The sequence below is a fragment of the Portunus trituberculatus genome, chromosome 15, assembly GCF_017591435.1.
Source record: "Portunus trituberculatus isolate SZX2019 chromosome 15, ASM1759143v1, whole genome shotgun sequence".
NCBI classification, from domain to species: Eukaryota; Metazoa; Arthropoda; class Malacostraca; order Decapoda; family Portunidae; genus Portunus; species Portunus trituberculatus.
Window position 1 is genome coordinate 7,603,629 of NC_059269.1, and position 17,973 is coordinate 7,621,601.

General features: G+C 39.0%; 1 protein-coding gene across 1 annotated transcript; it reads right to left on the reverse strand.

Annotated features, from left to right (window-relative positions):
- Positions 1–6,879: 6,879 nt before the first annotated feature.
- Positions 6,880–17,658, reverse strand: LOC123504277 (nucleotide exchange factor SIL1-like). The gene is made up of 8 exons (XM_045254685.1): positions 16,804–17,658; positions 12,740–12,977; positions 11,789–12,063; positions 10,795–11,023; positions 9,826–9,998; positions 9,550–9,702; positions 8,902–9,126; positions 6,880–8,772 (listed from the first exon to the last, which is right to left on the reverse strand). The coding sequence occupies exons 2-8, from the start codon at positions 12,957–12,959 to the stop codon at positions 8,551–8,553; spliced, it is 1,497 nt and encodes a 498-aa protein (XP_045110620.1). The 5' UTR covers positions 12,960–12,977; positions 16,804–17,658; the 3' UTR covers positions 6,880–8,550.
- Positions 17,659–17,973: the final 315 nt, after the last annotated feature.

Here is a 17,973-nt window from a genome sequence, read left to right on the forward strand (position 1 = left end):
AGAGAGAGAGAGAGAGAGAGAGAGAGAGAGAGAGAGAGAGAGAGAGAGAGAGAGAGAGAGAGAGAGAGAGAGAAATAAAATATAACTAAAAAAAAAGTCAACAAAATGACGAAGCGCCTTTCATAACTTTCTTTGCCTTTCTTCCTAGTCCTGGCGTGCTGTGTGCCAAAGACGATCATCTTTGCCAAAACTAACGTGTAAGGAATCAATAGTAAATGTCTCCTATGTTAAGTCTTTCAGCGCTGGGTCATTCGTCTCTATTGCTTGATCAGTCACGCTATATTGTGTATTTTCTCGTGACTTTACACGAGAAACATATCAGAAATGGAACTCGTATGAAAATTACTGTGTCAAAAACCATCAGCTTAATCTTCTTCCTCTGCGGGTTTACATACTGTGTGTTTACTGTTTTCTCTACTAATGCATGTTTTAACTTTTATTTTGATATGCGTGAGTAAATCAAACTACTAGTGAGGCCCATATGACTTAGTTACTGAAAATCTTACTTATTTTATGTATTCTACTTCACTTTACTTATTCATTCATCAGTGTTTTTCTCTTTATTCATCCTTCCCCATTCAGCCAAGTCTCAATTTGTGCAAGCCAGGTGACCAAATAACCCTTGGAATGATCATCTCCAAAGTAACAAAGCAACTGCATAATTTTGATCAGAGATAATACGAATCAAATAATAAAAAAAAATTATGAACCACGTATTAACTAAAACAATTAATACATCACTAAACTATTGCACAAATTACACGTAAAATTATAAATAAGGATAAAACAATGTAGAAAATACTTACCTATAACTTCATCATTACCTCATATGTTCCTTCGTGCTGCCATCATCACTTGAGTATGGGAGCCTGAAAGCAGATCACACTAATCACCACACTGGCACAACACACTACGCATCACCATGCCGGCACAACACACAAAGCATCACCACGCTGGCACAACACACTGACAGCAGAACACAAAAAGCATCACCACGCTGGCACAACACACTGACAGCAGAACACACTAAGCATCACCACGCTGGCACAACACACTGACAGCAGAACACACTAAGTATCACGCTGGCACAACACACTGACAGCAGAACACACTAAGCATCACCACGCTGGCACAACACACTAAGCATCACCACGCTGGCACAACACACTGACAGCAGAACACACTAAGCATCACCACGCTGGCAGAACACACTGACAGTAGAACACACTAAGTATCACCACGCTGGCACAACACACTGACAGCAGAACACACTAAGCATCACCACGCTGGCAGAACACACTAAGCATCACCACGCTGGCACAACACACTGACAGCAGAACACACTAAGCATCACCACGCTGGCAGAACACACTGACAGCAGAACACACTAAGCATCACCACGCTGGCACAACACACTGACAGCAGAACACACTAAGCATCACCACGCTGGCACAACACACTGACAGCAGAACACACTAAGTATCACGCTGGCACAACACACTGACAACAGAACACACTAAGCATCACCACGCTGGCAGAACACACTAAGCATCACCACGCCGGCACAACACACTGACAGCAGAACACACTAAGCATCACCACGCCGGCACAACACACTGACAGCAGAACACACTAAGCATCACCACGCTGGCACAACACACTAAGCATCACCACGCCGGCACAACACACTGACAGTAGAACACAGTAAGCATCACCATGCTGGCACAACACACTAAGTATCACGCTGGCACAACACACTGACAGCAGAACACACTAAGCATCACCACGCTGGCACAACACACTGACAGCAAAACACACTAAGTATCACGCTGGCACAACACACTGACAGCAGAACACACTAAGCATCACCACGCTGGCACAACACACTGACAGCAGAACACACTAAGTATCACGCTGGCACAACACACTGACAGCAGAACACACTAAGCATCACCACGCTGGCACAACACACTAAGCATCACCACGCCGGCACAACACACTGACAGCAGAACACACTAAGCATCACCACGCTGGCACAACACACTAAGTATCACGCTGGCACAACACACTGACAGCAGAACACACTAAGCATCACCACGCTGGCACAACACACTGACAGCAGAACACACTAAGTATCACGCTGGCACAACACACTGACAGCAGAACACACTAAGCATCACCACGCTGGCACAACACACTGACAGCAGAACACACTAAGTATCACACTGGCACAACACACTGACAGCAGAACACACTAAGCATCACCATGCTGGCACAACACACTGACAGCAGAACACACTAAGTATCACGCTGGCACAACACACTGACAGCAGAACACACTAAGCATCACCATGCTGGCACAACACACTAAGCATCACCACGCCGGCACAACACACTGACAGCAGAACACACTAAGCAACACCACGCTGGCAGAACACACTAAGCATCACCACGCCGGCACAACACACTGACAGCAGAACACACTAAGCATCACCACGCTGGCACAACACACTAAGCATCACCACGCCGGCACAACACACTGACAGCAGAACACACTAAGCATCACCACGCTGGCACAACACACTAAGTATCACGCTGGCACAACACACTGACAGCAGAACACACTAAGCATCACCACGCTGGCAGAACACACTAAGCATCACCACGCCGGCACAACACACTGACAGCAGAACACACTAAGTATCACGCTGGCACAACACACTGACAGCAGAACACACTAAGTATCACGCTGGCACAACACACTGACAGCAGAACACACTAAGTATCACCATGCTGGCACAACACACTGACAGCAGAACACACTAAGTATCACGCTGGCACAACACACTGACAGCAGAACACACTAAGCATCACCACGCTGGCACAACACACTAAGCATCACCACGCCGGCACAACACACTGACAGCAGAACACACTAAGTATCATGCCGGCACAACACACTGACAGCAGAACACACTAAGCATCACCACGCTGGCACAACACACTAAGTATCACGCTGGCACAACACACTAAGCATCACCACGCTGGCACAACACACTGACAGCACAACACACTAAGTATCACGCTGGCACAACACACTGACAGCAGAACACACTAAGCATCACCACGCTGGCACAACACACTGACAGCAGAACACACTAAGTATCACGCTGGCACAACACACTGACAGCAGAACACACTAAGCATCACCATGCTGGCACAACACACTGACAGCAGAACACACTAAGTATCACGCTGGCACAACACACTGACAGCAGAACACACTAAGCATCACCACGCTGGCACAACACACTGACAGCAGAACACACTAAGTATCACGCTGGCACAACACACTGACAGCAGAACACACTAAGTATCACGCTGGCACAACACACTGACAGCAGAACACACTAAGCATCACCACGCTGGCACAACACACTAAGCATCACCACGCCGGCACAACACACTGACAGCAGAACACACTAAGCATCACCACGCTGGCACAACACACTAAGCATCACCACGCCGGCACAACACACTGACAGCAGAACACACTAAGCATCACCACACTGGCACAACACACTAAGTATCACGCTGGCACAACACACTGACAGCAGAACACACTAAGCATCACCACGCTGGCACAACACACTGACAGCAGAACACACTAAGTATCACGCTGGCACAACACACTGACAGCAGAACACACTAAGCATCACCACGCTGGCAGAACACACTAAGCATCACCACGCCGGCACAACACACTGACAGCAGAACACACTAAGTATCACGCTGGCACAACACACTGACAGCAGAACACACTAAGTATCACGCTGGCACAACACACTGACAGCAGAACACACTAAGCATCACCACGCTGGCACAACACACTGACAGCAGAACACACTAAGTATCACGCTGGCACAACACACTGACAGCAGAACACACTAAGTATCACGCTGGCACAACACACTGACAGCAGAACACACTAAGTATCACGCTGGCACAACACACTGACAGCAGAACACACTAAGTATCACACTGACAGCAGAACACACTAAGTATCACGCTGGCACAACACACTGACAGCAGAACACACTAAGTATCACGCTGGCACAACACACTGACAGCAGAACACACTAAGTATCACGCTGGCACAACACACTGACAGCAGAACACACTATCACGCTGACACAACACACTTGAGACAATGATTACAAAATCTCAATGGTCTTATTATGTATGAGTAAATTATAGTAGGAGGAAGGATAGGGAATGGAAGTGTGAGCAGCAGCAGCAGCAGGAATAGTAGTAGTAGTAGTAGTAGTAGTAGTAGTTGGTTGTTGCTGTTGTTATGATGTAGCAACAGCATTATTGTTATCATTAAGAATGTGTGTGTTTATAGCATATACCCTCCTAAATAGGAGAGAGAGAGAGAGAGAGAGAGAGAGAGAGAGAGAGAGAGAGAGAGAGAGAGAGAGAGAGAGAGAGAGAGAGAGAGAGAGAGAGAGAGAGAGAGGAAACATTTGAAACATTTATTCATCACTAGTTCTTGTAAAAATATAATGTACATATTATAATATGCATTGTGCAAACTAGCTAGCCTATTTTAAGCAATGCTTTTCAGGCATCTTATAATAATCTGAGATTTTATTTGCTGACATGTGCAGTTTGTGCAATGGAAAGAATAGAATCTTAATAATAATACAGAGGAAAAGTTAATGGAAATAACTATGACAATACAATAATAATATGAGAGAGAGAGAGAGAGAGAGAGAGAGAGAGAGAGAGAGAGAGAGAGAGAGAGAGAGAGAGAGAGAGAGAGAGAGAGAGAGAGGAGATAAAAAGGAGTGTGTATGAGATATGTAAAGAGACCAGGAGAGGGTAAGGATGGGGATATAGACATGGTGGGATTGAGAAAGGTGTGGCTTAATTGGCATGTCATAACTTCTTGTCTATGATACTTGCCTATTAAAATCCCTTGGATTGACATGTTGGTCTTAGTTAAACACACAAAAGCAAAGAGGCTGCTTCATCAAGTAGGGAGCCATGGGTCAGTTCATATTTCCCTTTTGAAGTAAACATTATAGGAAATTCAGCAATTTATTAAAAAACACTTTGTCTATAATTCCATAGTATAGTAATGATGAGGCATCACCTTCGGTTACTCTTATGACTAGATGTGCAGGTTCATCAATACATTTCTCACTTCCTTGTCATTTAACTTTAAGCTTTTGAGGTGAATTACAGGTTCACAAAACACCTGTAATCTATTTTTATTGTGTCTTTACCTTAATTTCCATAAGATATAACACATGTTCTGTTACTTATTATACTAGTACATATACACAGTATAGAGTTAAATGCTAAGCATTGAAAAATCTGAGACAATAATATCCCATTTTTCATAACTAAGAACATGACATTCTAAATTGTCAATACTAAATGTTCAACTATTCAGTTTTGGAAAACTTTTCCATCCAACATGACAGAACATTTTCCTGCTGTACTGATTTATTTAATGCTATGGTTTATGGACAGGACACTGATAGAAAATTGGAGGATACTGAAGACCACAGAAAGAATGGAAGGCCACTTAGAAGATGATAATGATAGGGCAAAGAGTACATGCAAGAGAAAAGCTTGACTTGAACAAGGACAGAAAGGGAGAGGTATATAGGTTCTTCAGCATTGGCTATCTCCTTGTAGGATAATCACAGGTAAATTGATGCAGCACAATCTAACACTGCTGAATTGATATAATGGACTTCACTTCTCCTACTCTAAGAACTTCATCTTTCACCTATGTGTAGCAAAAATTCAATTTTTCACATACAGGCAACCTCCACTTAACGAAGGGATTACGTTCCTAAAAAAAACCTTTAAGCAAAACTTCGTTAAGCGAACCGATTATAACAAGTTTAACCCTGACTTGAACTTCCATTGAGAGTAAACAAAGCGAGAGTGCATCATAGTACATACAGTGAAAGGTTTAATGAAAGTAAAAATTATGAAGTTAAGCATTTAGGCAGTTTAAGTCATTATAATGTACACTAATGTATGTATGTAAGTAACTTTATAATGATGATGATCTTGAATTTATGAAGGGAGGGAGAGTGAAAAGGGAAAGACGCTAACCGGCAACCTGTGAAATGTAAACAAAGGGCGCATCATTGTATCACATACAAAACTTGTGTACCACATTTCCACAAGGCTTTCCATTTTATCCATTGTAGTCACATGTTCAGGTGGTTCTTTAAGCTTGCAAGGAAGATACAGTCTCACCAGCCTTCTTAATAGAGTCTGCCGACTTGAAAATAGTAGAGACAGTAGATGGAGTCAAGATGGTGGCAAGCAATGCTATTAGTTTTCTCGCCTCTCGTGTCTGTGAATAATATCCAGCTTCACTTCGAGAGTAAGAGACTTCCTGGTCTTCGTAGCAACGCTAGGCGACATTGCAGGGCGTTTTGGTGCTAAACTGAGCACGAGAAGATGAGCTGCTGTTGACGCTGTTATTGTTTTGAACAGAGGCAGTGAGTGGTGCGCATGTTGTCCACGAGAAGCGCTGGTGTATTCAAAAGCCTGTCGGCTTGCCTGATAAGGCAGGGTTTTCAGACTTGGAAAAAATTACCTGGATAAAACTTCATTAAAGCGAGTTTGGTGTTCATTAAACGAGCAGATGGTATTAAAATGAAACTTTTGTTGTGGCGAAATTTCATTGTGTGAACCTTCATTAAGCGGGGGTTGCCTGCACATTAATTAACTCGTACACTGAGCTCTGCTTGAGTGCGGGTACAGAGGATCAGCACTGAAAGAAGCATGACGAGTGTATCATATTCTTTTACGGTCTAGCTATATGATTTTTTCTAAAATTGAGCATTGCATTGTACTATGTTTTATTTCATTAATGTGGTGATAAGATGTTTGCTATGACTCACACAGGAGCAGATCAACAATATTTACCATACATTCCATCTATGGCTGGTTATAGCACAAAACTGATTGCAAGGGAGAAACAAGTGTGAAGAAGTTATGAATATTGATGAAAAATTATACATCATGTGTTCTGTAATCACCCACTTCTCTAAGAAAACTTTATAAACTCAAAGAAAAAGAATGAATGAAATGAAATGAAAAACTGAAAAAGCTCCATACCAAAACCAGGAGACAATCCTTACTATGTAAAATATCCTTAGTAAAAACACAAATATTTAACATTTTTCAAAAAGCAAAATCTTGACTCACATTCACATTATTGAATCTTCTCCTACAATGACATACATATCATAATGAATTTAAACCAAATGTACTTTATTATATTCTTATCAAAACAACTCCATTACGATAAAGCTACCTTTTGATGTTGTCATTTATCATATTTTTTTTAGAGCAGATACTTATGAATTGCTCTTCTTGAATGTTGTACTACATGAAACATGGTATGGCAAAAAGGTGATGCTACCAAACCTAGGTTCATGAATGAGCACAGCACACCTGTATATTTTAAGTTTACATGCCATGTGTATAAGATGATACTAACTGTATTAAGAGAATAAATGTAATACACTTTACCAATCTGTGTAAATTTTTATGAATTTATAATTAGAAAGAGTGTAAATAATGTGTGTATGTGTGAGCATGGTACAAAGATAAATAAATATATAGATGAATATGTAGAAGACTGAATTTAGTATTTCCTAAATTCCTTTTACTTCTGAAGTCAATTAATTCAGGGTACAATTAATATGAAACATACTGCTTGCCATAGCTAGGCGAGGAAAAAAAAAAATAAATAAAATAAATAAAAAAAATCACAATAACTGATAAATTGATAACGATTATCTGATACACAATGACCAATAATTGATAATTGTGTATAAATCTATCATGTTCCAAAAACTAAAAGTATCAATTATTGTTAGTTTGAAACCAAAAGTATTGGCAATAACGATTGACTGATATGAGAAACATTATTATTGGACGACCAATAACCTGATATTGTTACTGCGATAACACCCACTTATGCTGATTGTGCAATCATGATGGATTTCACCAAACACAACACAAGATATCACAACAATAATAAATACTATTCAATAATAATGAACAAAAAAAATACTAGGAAAAAGTAATTAAAAACACTTACATAGCAACTTTTCATCACACAAAAGTAGCAATAAATATTCCACAAAATACTCATAGCCAAGTATGAAAGTGAAGATTAAGTAGTATGGATGTATAATGGTGGTGAGAAAATACAAATGTTACAGATCAATTACTAATATCATGATGATCATAAGGTTTAAGATGGACTAGTCACATACAACAAAACATGGAAGATTTACCTACATCCACATTAAAACTATATGCAATCGTAAGTAATTATTTACTGGTCAGGGTAAAAAAAGATGATGTATGGCTGGATTTAAACAGCCAAATTACCATTATTTGCTAGGACTCAAATCCAAATAAGACTAGCTAAATGAGTTTGACAGAAAGAATGCTACTCACTATATCATGATTAATGATGATGAATAATGTGCTACAATATTACAATTCACTTTTTAAACCAATATTCCTCACCAGTCTTTGAATTGTATCTGCTAGACCCTTAAACAAGGCATGACCTCCATCATCATTGTCTTGGAACTGTTCTTTGTAGGCCAAATCATCATAAGTGTGTGCCAGGTTGCGAAGAAGTGGAAGAGTGTCAAAGAACTGGTTACGGCATACTTCCACCATGCTGCTCATTGCAGAAACTACTTTGTCAACCTGAAAAAGGCACAAATGAAATGGTCAAACATCTACAGAAATTTCCTTTGAAATCTTAAAACAGTCAATGTGCACCAAAAATTATTAATTGAAAAAAGTACAATTTCATCCAACACAACTGCAACTCACTGTGTCATGATCAGGTCTAAGGGGCATCTCATTCTTGAGAGCAGCACCCATATCATAGCGGCGGTCTCGTCGGTCAAATGATGCCACTGTTAAAAGAGAGGAAACCACAGGACACCACCCTCCAGATGCTAGCTGCTCATCCAGTTTAAACTGCTGTAGCTGGTGCAGTCTTTCTCCTTCTGCTTCTTCACGTTCCATCAACAAATCATGGAGAAGTGCCACCACCTGTATATGAGAGATATAAATCAATAAATATGAGTAACATACTACTCATTATGAACTTAGGAGAGGAATTACGAGTACATACATCAATTAGTCTTACTCTCCTCTCTCCATCTTCACACAAACAATTCTTTTTGGTGGATAAATCTTTTCCCAATCAAATTATCTCTCTCTCTCTCTCTCTCTCTCTCCTCCCACACCCTTCCATGTACCTCTCTTTCTGTTCATCAGTACAAGCCAAGTCCAACCATCACCACCACCACCACAGAACACACATACACATGCCTTAATATGGAAAGAAAATATGTTGAAAATTTTTAAACAATAAAAGTTAGTTTAATCATAATGCTAGTAATTAGTTACCAAGAAATAATTTGAAGTTGGTAAAGGGATACTTCAAGACACAGCTTATTCTTAAAAACTCACCTTCAGCTGGAGTGGCAAGGTCTGAAAGTCTCCCTTGTCAAAAACTTTCCGCAACACTTCTAGGCCTCCATTCTGAGCCAGCACTTGTTGCCCATAAGGAAATCCTCTTACTAGGCAGGAAAGTGCAAAAACTGCCTTTCGAGCCACATCCACCTGGAAATGCATTTTGAAACACATAATATCATGTTTGACAATTATTGGTTATTACAACCAAGCAAATGTTTGAATACTAAATTAAGTTATAAAAAATTGAGGGAAAATTCTGGGACATCTTACCTGAGATTCATACGCTACAATCCTGATGAGTGACTCAACAAGGCCAGCTTCCACAGCAGCGATTTGGACCTTTGGATTGCTCTGGACTGCTGAACCAAGCAGGTGCAATGATCCCTTTTTTTTAATGTTGCTTGTTGAGTTCATTGCTGGCAACACTATCTGCTGCAGTCCATCTGTTTCAAGATAACTATATAAATACTTCAATCTTTTATAATAAGGAAGTACAGGCTGACATGAGATATGAGAAAGTATCCCATATTGTTAATCCTTTGCCAAAATTACTATGGGTGGCAATTTTACAATCCTACTTCACACATAATTTTGATCCCACTGGTTATGCTACAGTCATTCCTATATGCATCTTCTTTTTCTAACATTTATATGGTTATGCTTCTTTCACTCTTATGTCCTAACACAAAGGAGACATGGAGATGGGACACTATGAGGCCCGCTCAAACCCTGTACAATACAACTAGGTAAATACACACACCCACACAAACTCATTTTGTTTCTCTAACATACTGAACCATCTCCATCTTTTAGATTTAGGATATTATCCTAGACCTATGATATCCTAAGATACTTACTGAAACTTCCACACTCATTTTCCCTTTAAACACATACCTATATGCACTGCTATTTCCTTTTTGTCTATCCCAAAAATATTTAATACAGAACATGGGTATTTTAACTAACCTTAATTTTCTAAACTGTTTCTTTATACACTGCTTTTTTTAATAGAATTTTGACTTTACAAGAACAGAGTGATTGAGGTAAGGCATTGTATGGAACCAATTATACAGGTGCTCAACTTTCTCTAAACCCAACCAGAGTTGTCTAGATCTGTAGTATGAACCGACATCTAAACTAGTCACTTAACATACTGTGCTCAAAACAAATTAATGAATAAATGTAAATAAATAAATACATCTACTTTGATCCTTTACTTAAGAAATTCACTAAGCTTACCCATATCAACAAAGGTGATCGCATTGTCAAATTGATGAACTAAGTATTCCATGTCCTCCAATAGGGTGGCATGCTCTTCATCTGACTTGGCATTCTTATAACGATTCATTAAATTCGTGAGTATCTCCACATCTGTTTCAACCTTAATATTCAAAGCATCAAAATTTTCCTTCAGTTCTTCATAGGAACGTAAGTTCTTCTTTCTTTTCTCTGAATTTTCAATACTTTCCTGGAATATAATGTATAAAGAGCATCATATTAATGGTTGAAAATTAAAATTATATACTTTTATAATTAATCACTAGATGAAATCACTTATATGGTATACCATTTACATTTATACATGTGCTATAAATACAAAGCAATCTCTGGCAATGTAAATTATAACAATGAACCAACACTACACCAAACAATGCTCCCACAACTGCAGGATACACATCATGGTACATCAGAGCTTGTTTGAAGAAGAGACACTTGGAGTTATGCCCTACTAAATACTTGTATATTTGCCTTGCCTCCATGACCCCAATTAGTCTTTTTGTAAATATATGATTTACATTCAGCATCAATCAGGTTCCAAGTTTCAAGATATAAAAATAATCACCATAATCAGGTAATACAGTTTGAAAAGTAAGAGATAATTGATGCAAGGATTTGACAGAGAGTGAACAATTAAAAAGATTGTAATACCTCCTGGTTAGTTAAGAACTGAGATTAAATGCATTATAAGTTTTACAATTTATGTATAATCAACAATCCTGAAAAAAGGATGTGCATAGGTTTAGGATAACTTTGTTAAAATATTCATCTACTTAGACCTTCCAGGATTTGACAGGTTAATGAATTCATCTTTTAGATTAAATGGGTCATGTGTATGTATTAACATTTTAACCAGCAAGGATGCTCAACTGTGATTCAATGCAGGCTTCCATTTCCAACATTAAAAGCCCTTTAAGGTCTAAAATTAATTGGTAAGAAATAACAAATGACGAACCTTTGAATTAAGCCCATCCTCACTTTTAATTTGTTTTAGAGCTTCAATTATGTTGTCCCTCATCAAAGCTGCCTTTGGATTTGTTTCTTCTTCATCTTCTGAATCATTTTTCTCCACTGAAATGATTGCTTTGTTCATGTTTGCAGGTTCAGGGTTCTCCATTACTTGAGATGCATGATTGTCCTTGGTTTCATCCTCATCATCCAACAATTTGGCTTCCTTCACACCAGTCTGGAGATTCATACGTATATGGAGCCCAGGAGGAATTGCCTGGCCTATTGGAAGAGGAAAAGAGGACTTATCAATTGTGATCAAAAGCAAAACTATAATTCAATTACATAGTAACAAACACGGATGAACATTACAAACCGAGTTAAGGAAATTAAACAAATCAATGATACAATGGCACTGATTATCCATCCCTAAAGGAACACCCTTAGTTGGAAAAGTATTTAAAAATAAAAGAAACCACACTAAGGTCTAATTTTCAATAACCATATGGTGCACATCATTTCCAGATACACAAGAAATTACATGATCAGATATGCAACACACCCTGAAATATGTTTTAGAATAATACTATTATAGTTAGGTTAAAGATAAATATGAATAACACTACTTGCCAGCAGTAAATTGTGTAAGGATGTGACAATCATCAAGGTTCTAGGCAAAAGAGCAAATGGCATTGATGAAAAATTACCACTAAGTAATGTAAATGAAGGAATGATGCAAATAATGGCATAGTGTTAACATATTTGGAGGAGCTTCAAAATATAATCATGTGTTCATAGTATAGGGGGAACTGAAACACTAGAAACTGACCTAAATGGAGGAAGAACAGTGCCTTCTAAAATTAAAACAACTAATCAACACAAATTTTAGGAGTAGAATTGCACAACATTGATATGAATAGAGAAAAAAAAAAATTCACTACAATACAGCATACCCTACCTGGTTCAATAGTCTGCCATTTATCTGTTGGAATAAAGGATTTTGTATCATCATGGGATTCATCTGTTGTTGCTTCATTAGTCAGTGTCAGCTCATCATCCTGGTCGTCATCCGGGTCTAATGCCACCAGTCTGTCATCTTGTTTCTGGCTCACTGCATCACTGATCATGGCTACTACCACTACCACCACAGTCAACACAAGGCACACATTTCTCTTCATGTTTTCCTTGGCCTTTAGCTGAAAGAAATAATGGTACAAAATATGAATAAAGAATTACTGTTTGGTTTTAGACATCTTTGTGCCACAGTCATGGTATTATCCTGTTCTATATTGATAATTCTTGTTTACACCTTATAATGTATACATTCAAACAGTATATACAAACCGAGGATGTTTTATGTAGAAGACAGGAGGCAGTAGAGTGTCACTGAAGAAGAGGGGTTCATTATCTGGAAGGTTGGGCCGAATTGATAAATGAAGGAATTGAGATTTTGAGGCATTGAACAATACTAAATTTGGCATAGAGTAAACTTAGTATTTTTCAGTGTCTCAAAAACTTAATTCCTCCATGTATTAACTTAGTGCAGCCTTCCAGATTACTATCCCCCTCTTCCTCAATGACACAACTTTTCAACAATGAACATTCTTAGTCTGTTCTTTAATTTTTATCTAAACTGGAAACTTCACATCTCATGTCTAGCTAAAACAACATCTATGAAGATAATAGTACCTAATCTACAAAATAATACACAAGGTATATCTATCAATAAGGCCAGGCTGGCCATACAGGGTGGTCCAGACAAAGTAACACACACACACACACACACACACACACACACACACACACACACACACACGGCCCGGTAGCTCAGTGGTTAGAGCGCTGGCTTCACAAGCCAGATGACCAGGGTTCGATTCCCCGGCCGGGTGGAGATATTTGGGTGTGTCTCCTTTCACGTGTAGCCCCTGTTCACCTAGCAGTGAGTAGGTACGGGATGTAAATCGAGGAGTTGTGACCTTGTTGTCCTGGTGTGTGGTGTGTGCCTGGTCTCAGGCCTATCCGAAGATCGGAAACAATGAGCTCTGAGCTCGTTCCGTAGGGTAACGTCTGGTTGTCTCGTCAGAGACTGCAGCAGATCAAACAGTGAATTACACACACACACACACACACACACACACACACACACACACACACACTCAACCGGTAAGCCATATAGATAGAATTTTCAGAGACATTATAATTTGCTAAGGAATATTGGATTAGCATTTCACTACATGGACAAAGAAATGAAGAAATTAATAAGTACTATAATAAGATCCAGATTGGAATATGCAGGAGTTGTGTGGACCCCCCATAAAAAGAAACACATAAGGAAGTTGGAGAGACTACAAAAAATGGCTACAAGAATGGTTCCAGAATTTGAAGGGATGGCATATGAGGAGAGACTAAAGGCTATGGATCTACCAACCCTGGAACAGAGAAGGGAGAGAGGGGATTCAGGTTTATAAATTGATCAACAGAATGGATAAAGTGGATAGCCAATAAGAAACTGATCCTGAGAGAAGAATATGACATTCGAAGGACAAGATCACATAGCAAGAAACTGAGGAAGGGAAGATGTCTGAGAGATGTATCGCATAGTAAAAAGCTGAGAAAGGGAAGATGTCTGAGAGATATTAAAAATATAGTTACACATACACACACACACACACACACACACACAAGCACAAGATTGCATAGTAAAAAGCTGAGAAAGGGAAGATGTCTGAGAGATATTAAAAAATATAGTTTCCTGCAGAGATGTATTGAGACGTGGAACAGTTTAGATGAAGAAGTAGTGTCTGCAACGAGTGTGCACACTTTTAAAGTAAGATTGGATAAGTGTAGATATGGAGACAGGGCCACACGAGCATAAAGCCCAGGCCCTGTAAAACTACAACTAGGTAGGTAAATACAACTAGGTAAATACACACACTGCATAGTGTAGTGGTTAGCAGGTTCGACTCACAACTGAGAGGGCCGGGTTCGAGTCCCGGGATGGCGAGGCAAATGGGCAAGCCTCTTAATGTGTGGCCCCTGTTCACCTAGCAGTAAATAGGTATGGGATGTAACTCGAGGGGTTGTGGCCTCACTTTCCTGGTGTGTGAAGTATGTTGTGGTCTCAGTCCTACCCGAAGATCGGTCTATGAGCTCTGAGCTCGCTCCATAGTGGGGAAGATTGGCTGGATGACCAGCAGGCGACCGAGGTGAATTACACACACACACACACACACACACACACACACACACACACACACACACACACACACACACACACACACACACACACACATCAGGTAGTGTAGTGGTTAGCATACTCAGCTCACAACCGAAAGGGGCCAGGTTCGAGTTCTGGGTGTAGCGAGGCAAATGGAAGAGCCTCTTAATGTGTAGCCCCTGTTCACCTAGCAGTAAGTAGGTACAGGATGTAACCTGACAGGTTCTGGCCTCACTGTCCTGCTGTGTGGTGTGACCTCAGTCCTACCAGAAGATCAGTCAGTATGACCTCTGAGCTCTTTCAGTAAGGGATAGGCTGGCTGGATGACGAACAGACAACTGTGGTGAATTACATACACACACACATAATTCACATTCAGTCACTATCATCTTCGGAGTTGGGGTGGCCTAGTGTGGGAGTGAAAATCATACTGCGTATAAATAGTCTATGTTCAAATGTTGTGTCACTGTTTTAAGTGAAGGAGCTATTCCAGTAAGTTCATCAAAGCTATGAAACAAAGATGTCTCACAATACTACTCCTCTTTGGACCCTTGTACTGGTTTATGCTATAAAAGAGACAAAAGCGAGAAGAAAACGTAAGAAAAACAGAGGCATTTCCATAGGCAATCACTAGCCAACAACCAACAAATATTCAAGAAATAACAAGACAGAAATTGATGTGCATGTGGCACATGATGCATGCCACTAACCTCTAAGCAGTAGTGTGTTGGCGACTCATAACATAAGACCCACCAAAGCACCTTACTTATAGTGTCACAGAAGTCTCAGTGCATACTTGATTAACTTTTTCCTTTCCACACTTGAATCCCTTCTGCCACTAACCAAGCAAAAAAATGTGTTATGCACCAAATGTAATGCACTATGCATTATGAATCAGATTCATAAGAATACATGGAAGATAATGTGGTCTTTCAAAACTAAATGTGTGTGTTCCATATATTACCAAACAAAGGAAGGCCGTTGTGAAGAGACTTCTGTGACATTGTAAAGTAAGGTGCTTTGGTGGGTCTTGTGTTGAATCACCAACCTACCACTGCTGAAAGGAAAGTGACATGCATTATGTGGCCCACGCACATCAATTTGAGTTTTGCAATGAAAGCCAAGGCGAATTTCTCAAGATTTGATATGCCATATGATATAGCCTCAGCCCAAACAAGGCAAATAAACTGAAAAAGGAAAAGAGTACAACAGTGATTGCTATTTTTAAGGTTAATTTTTCTTTCCTATTCATATCTATGAAATATATCAATAATGCCCTTAATAGAAAGGTTTTTAATGTCCTAAAATTTGCAGGTAACACACACATATCTACCAGAGCAGTATTATTATCAGATTAAATCAGTTATATACAGAAAGATTTGGATAGAATGTATCAGTGCCCAAGAAAGTGATGGATAATATTTAGATTCAGGATGAAAATAGTTAATAAAAGCCATTCCAAATATTGAACATTGGTATAAATAATCAGCATTATGGGTGAAAAGTCATAACTAATGAAGAAAAGAACTATTAGGTAATGATAGATTTACATGGTGTAACATGGATGAATGCAAGATATTACTATCCAGCAAAACATATCCACTAATATATATATTTTTCCTTTAGCTGGGTGAACAACATACATGAACCCAATCATGAAAGGAACCCCACCAGATCTGTCTACTTTGTGCACAACTAAATAGACTTTGAAATGAAAGACAGCATTGAAAATAACAGAATAACCTAATACCATCATAAAATTCACTTAAAAATATAAAATAAGCAATATGCAGACGTGGACTTACCAAACCGGTCAAGAAAGGAGGCCCACACAACAGGACACTGATACGCCAAACAAGACAACGACACGCAACTCCTGTATTATCCCCGTCTCCTCCACACTGTTAGTCTTAATCCTTGTCAATGTTACTGCACAAATCCTACGAGAGAACTGATGCTGGACACCTCGACACAGGCCACACGTCACAACGACCACTGTGTTGCGTCACGGGGAACAGCTGGAAGGCGTGTACCAACGAGAGACACACACGTCACTTTTGTAGGAGACGCTTTTTACACATTCGGCTCTTCCTAAACTACAGTAATGAAGTCCCTCTGTTACGTGAGATATCTTTTTTACTGTGGTTAGGCAGAAAACACACATGTTATTTTCTCCCTTTAGCTTAGAAGACATAGATCAATCCTCTTCTTTCTATTTTTTTTTTTTTTGTGCTAGTTTGTATCGCGACGCCTATTACATTAATTTCTTTCTTATTGCCTCTTGTACTGCTTTCTTTTATTCGTTACTAGTTTTTTTTCCTTTGTCATAGTCTATTTTTCGCTCTTCAACAGTGGAACAGTATTTGTGGAATTTTTTACATCTACCTACCTACTATTTCCATCTCTAAACTCCATTCCAGATAGGTAGGCTGCATTGTCAAATGAATAAGTGATTTATCTGCAATACATTTGTTCATCACAAACCAGAGAAAGTTATTAACGTTTTGGAGAGTGTATTCGTAATAGTTTAAAAAAGGATATAATTCACCGGTAAAGGAAAAGTATCTATGACAATTAAGATTATTTTGACTGTTTTGAAAATCGTGGCACAGTATAGCTATATCATAAAGACATATCTCAATTAAAATATTACACCTATATCACATGAAATTGTATATTTTTTTTCAGATTATCAATACGAATGTAATATTTCCTGTGATTTTGTTACCTATATCATATCCTTCCCATATTAGGTTTGCTTTTGTGTTCAATAAAAATATCACTGTTCTACTATAAGGGTAATAAAGTTTCACTCCAATTATTTTTCTTTTATATCAATTAAAGTTTATCTTCCTATGTTAACATGGTGATATACACCTACCGTACTATATAGTGTTAAAAAAAATCAAAATATAGACATTCATATAATTACCCTCCACTGCCTATTTCAATGCAAAACAATCTATAAAATAAAA

Excerpts from the sequence above, each read along its gene's own strand:
- LOC123504277 (XM_045254685.1), bottom strand. The coding sequence starts at position 12,959 with ATGAAGAGAAATGTGTGCCTTGTGTTGACTGTGGTGGTAGTGGTAGTA. Across the intron at positions 11,024-11,788 it reads AGGATGGGCTTAATTCAAAG|GAAAGTATTGAAAATTCAGA; the intron begins GTTCGTCATTTG and ends ATTATATTCCAG. Across the intron at positions 8,773-8,901 it reads TTAGACCTGATCATGACACA|GTTGACAAAGTAGTTTCTGC; the intron begins GTGAGTTGCAGT and ends TGCCTTTTTCAG.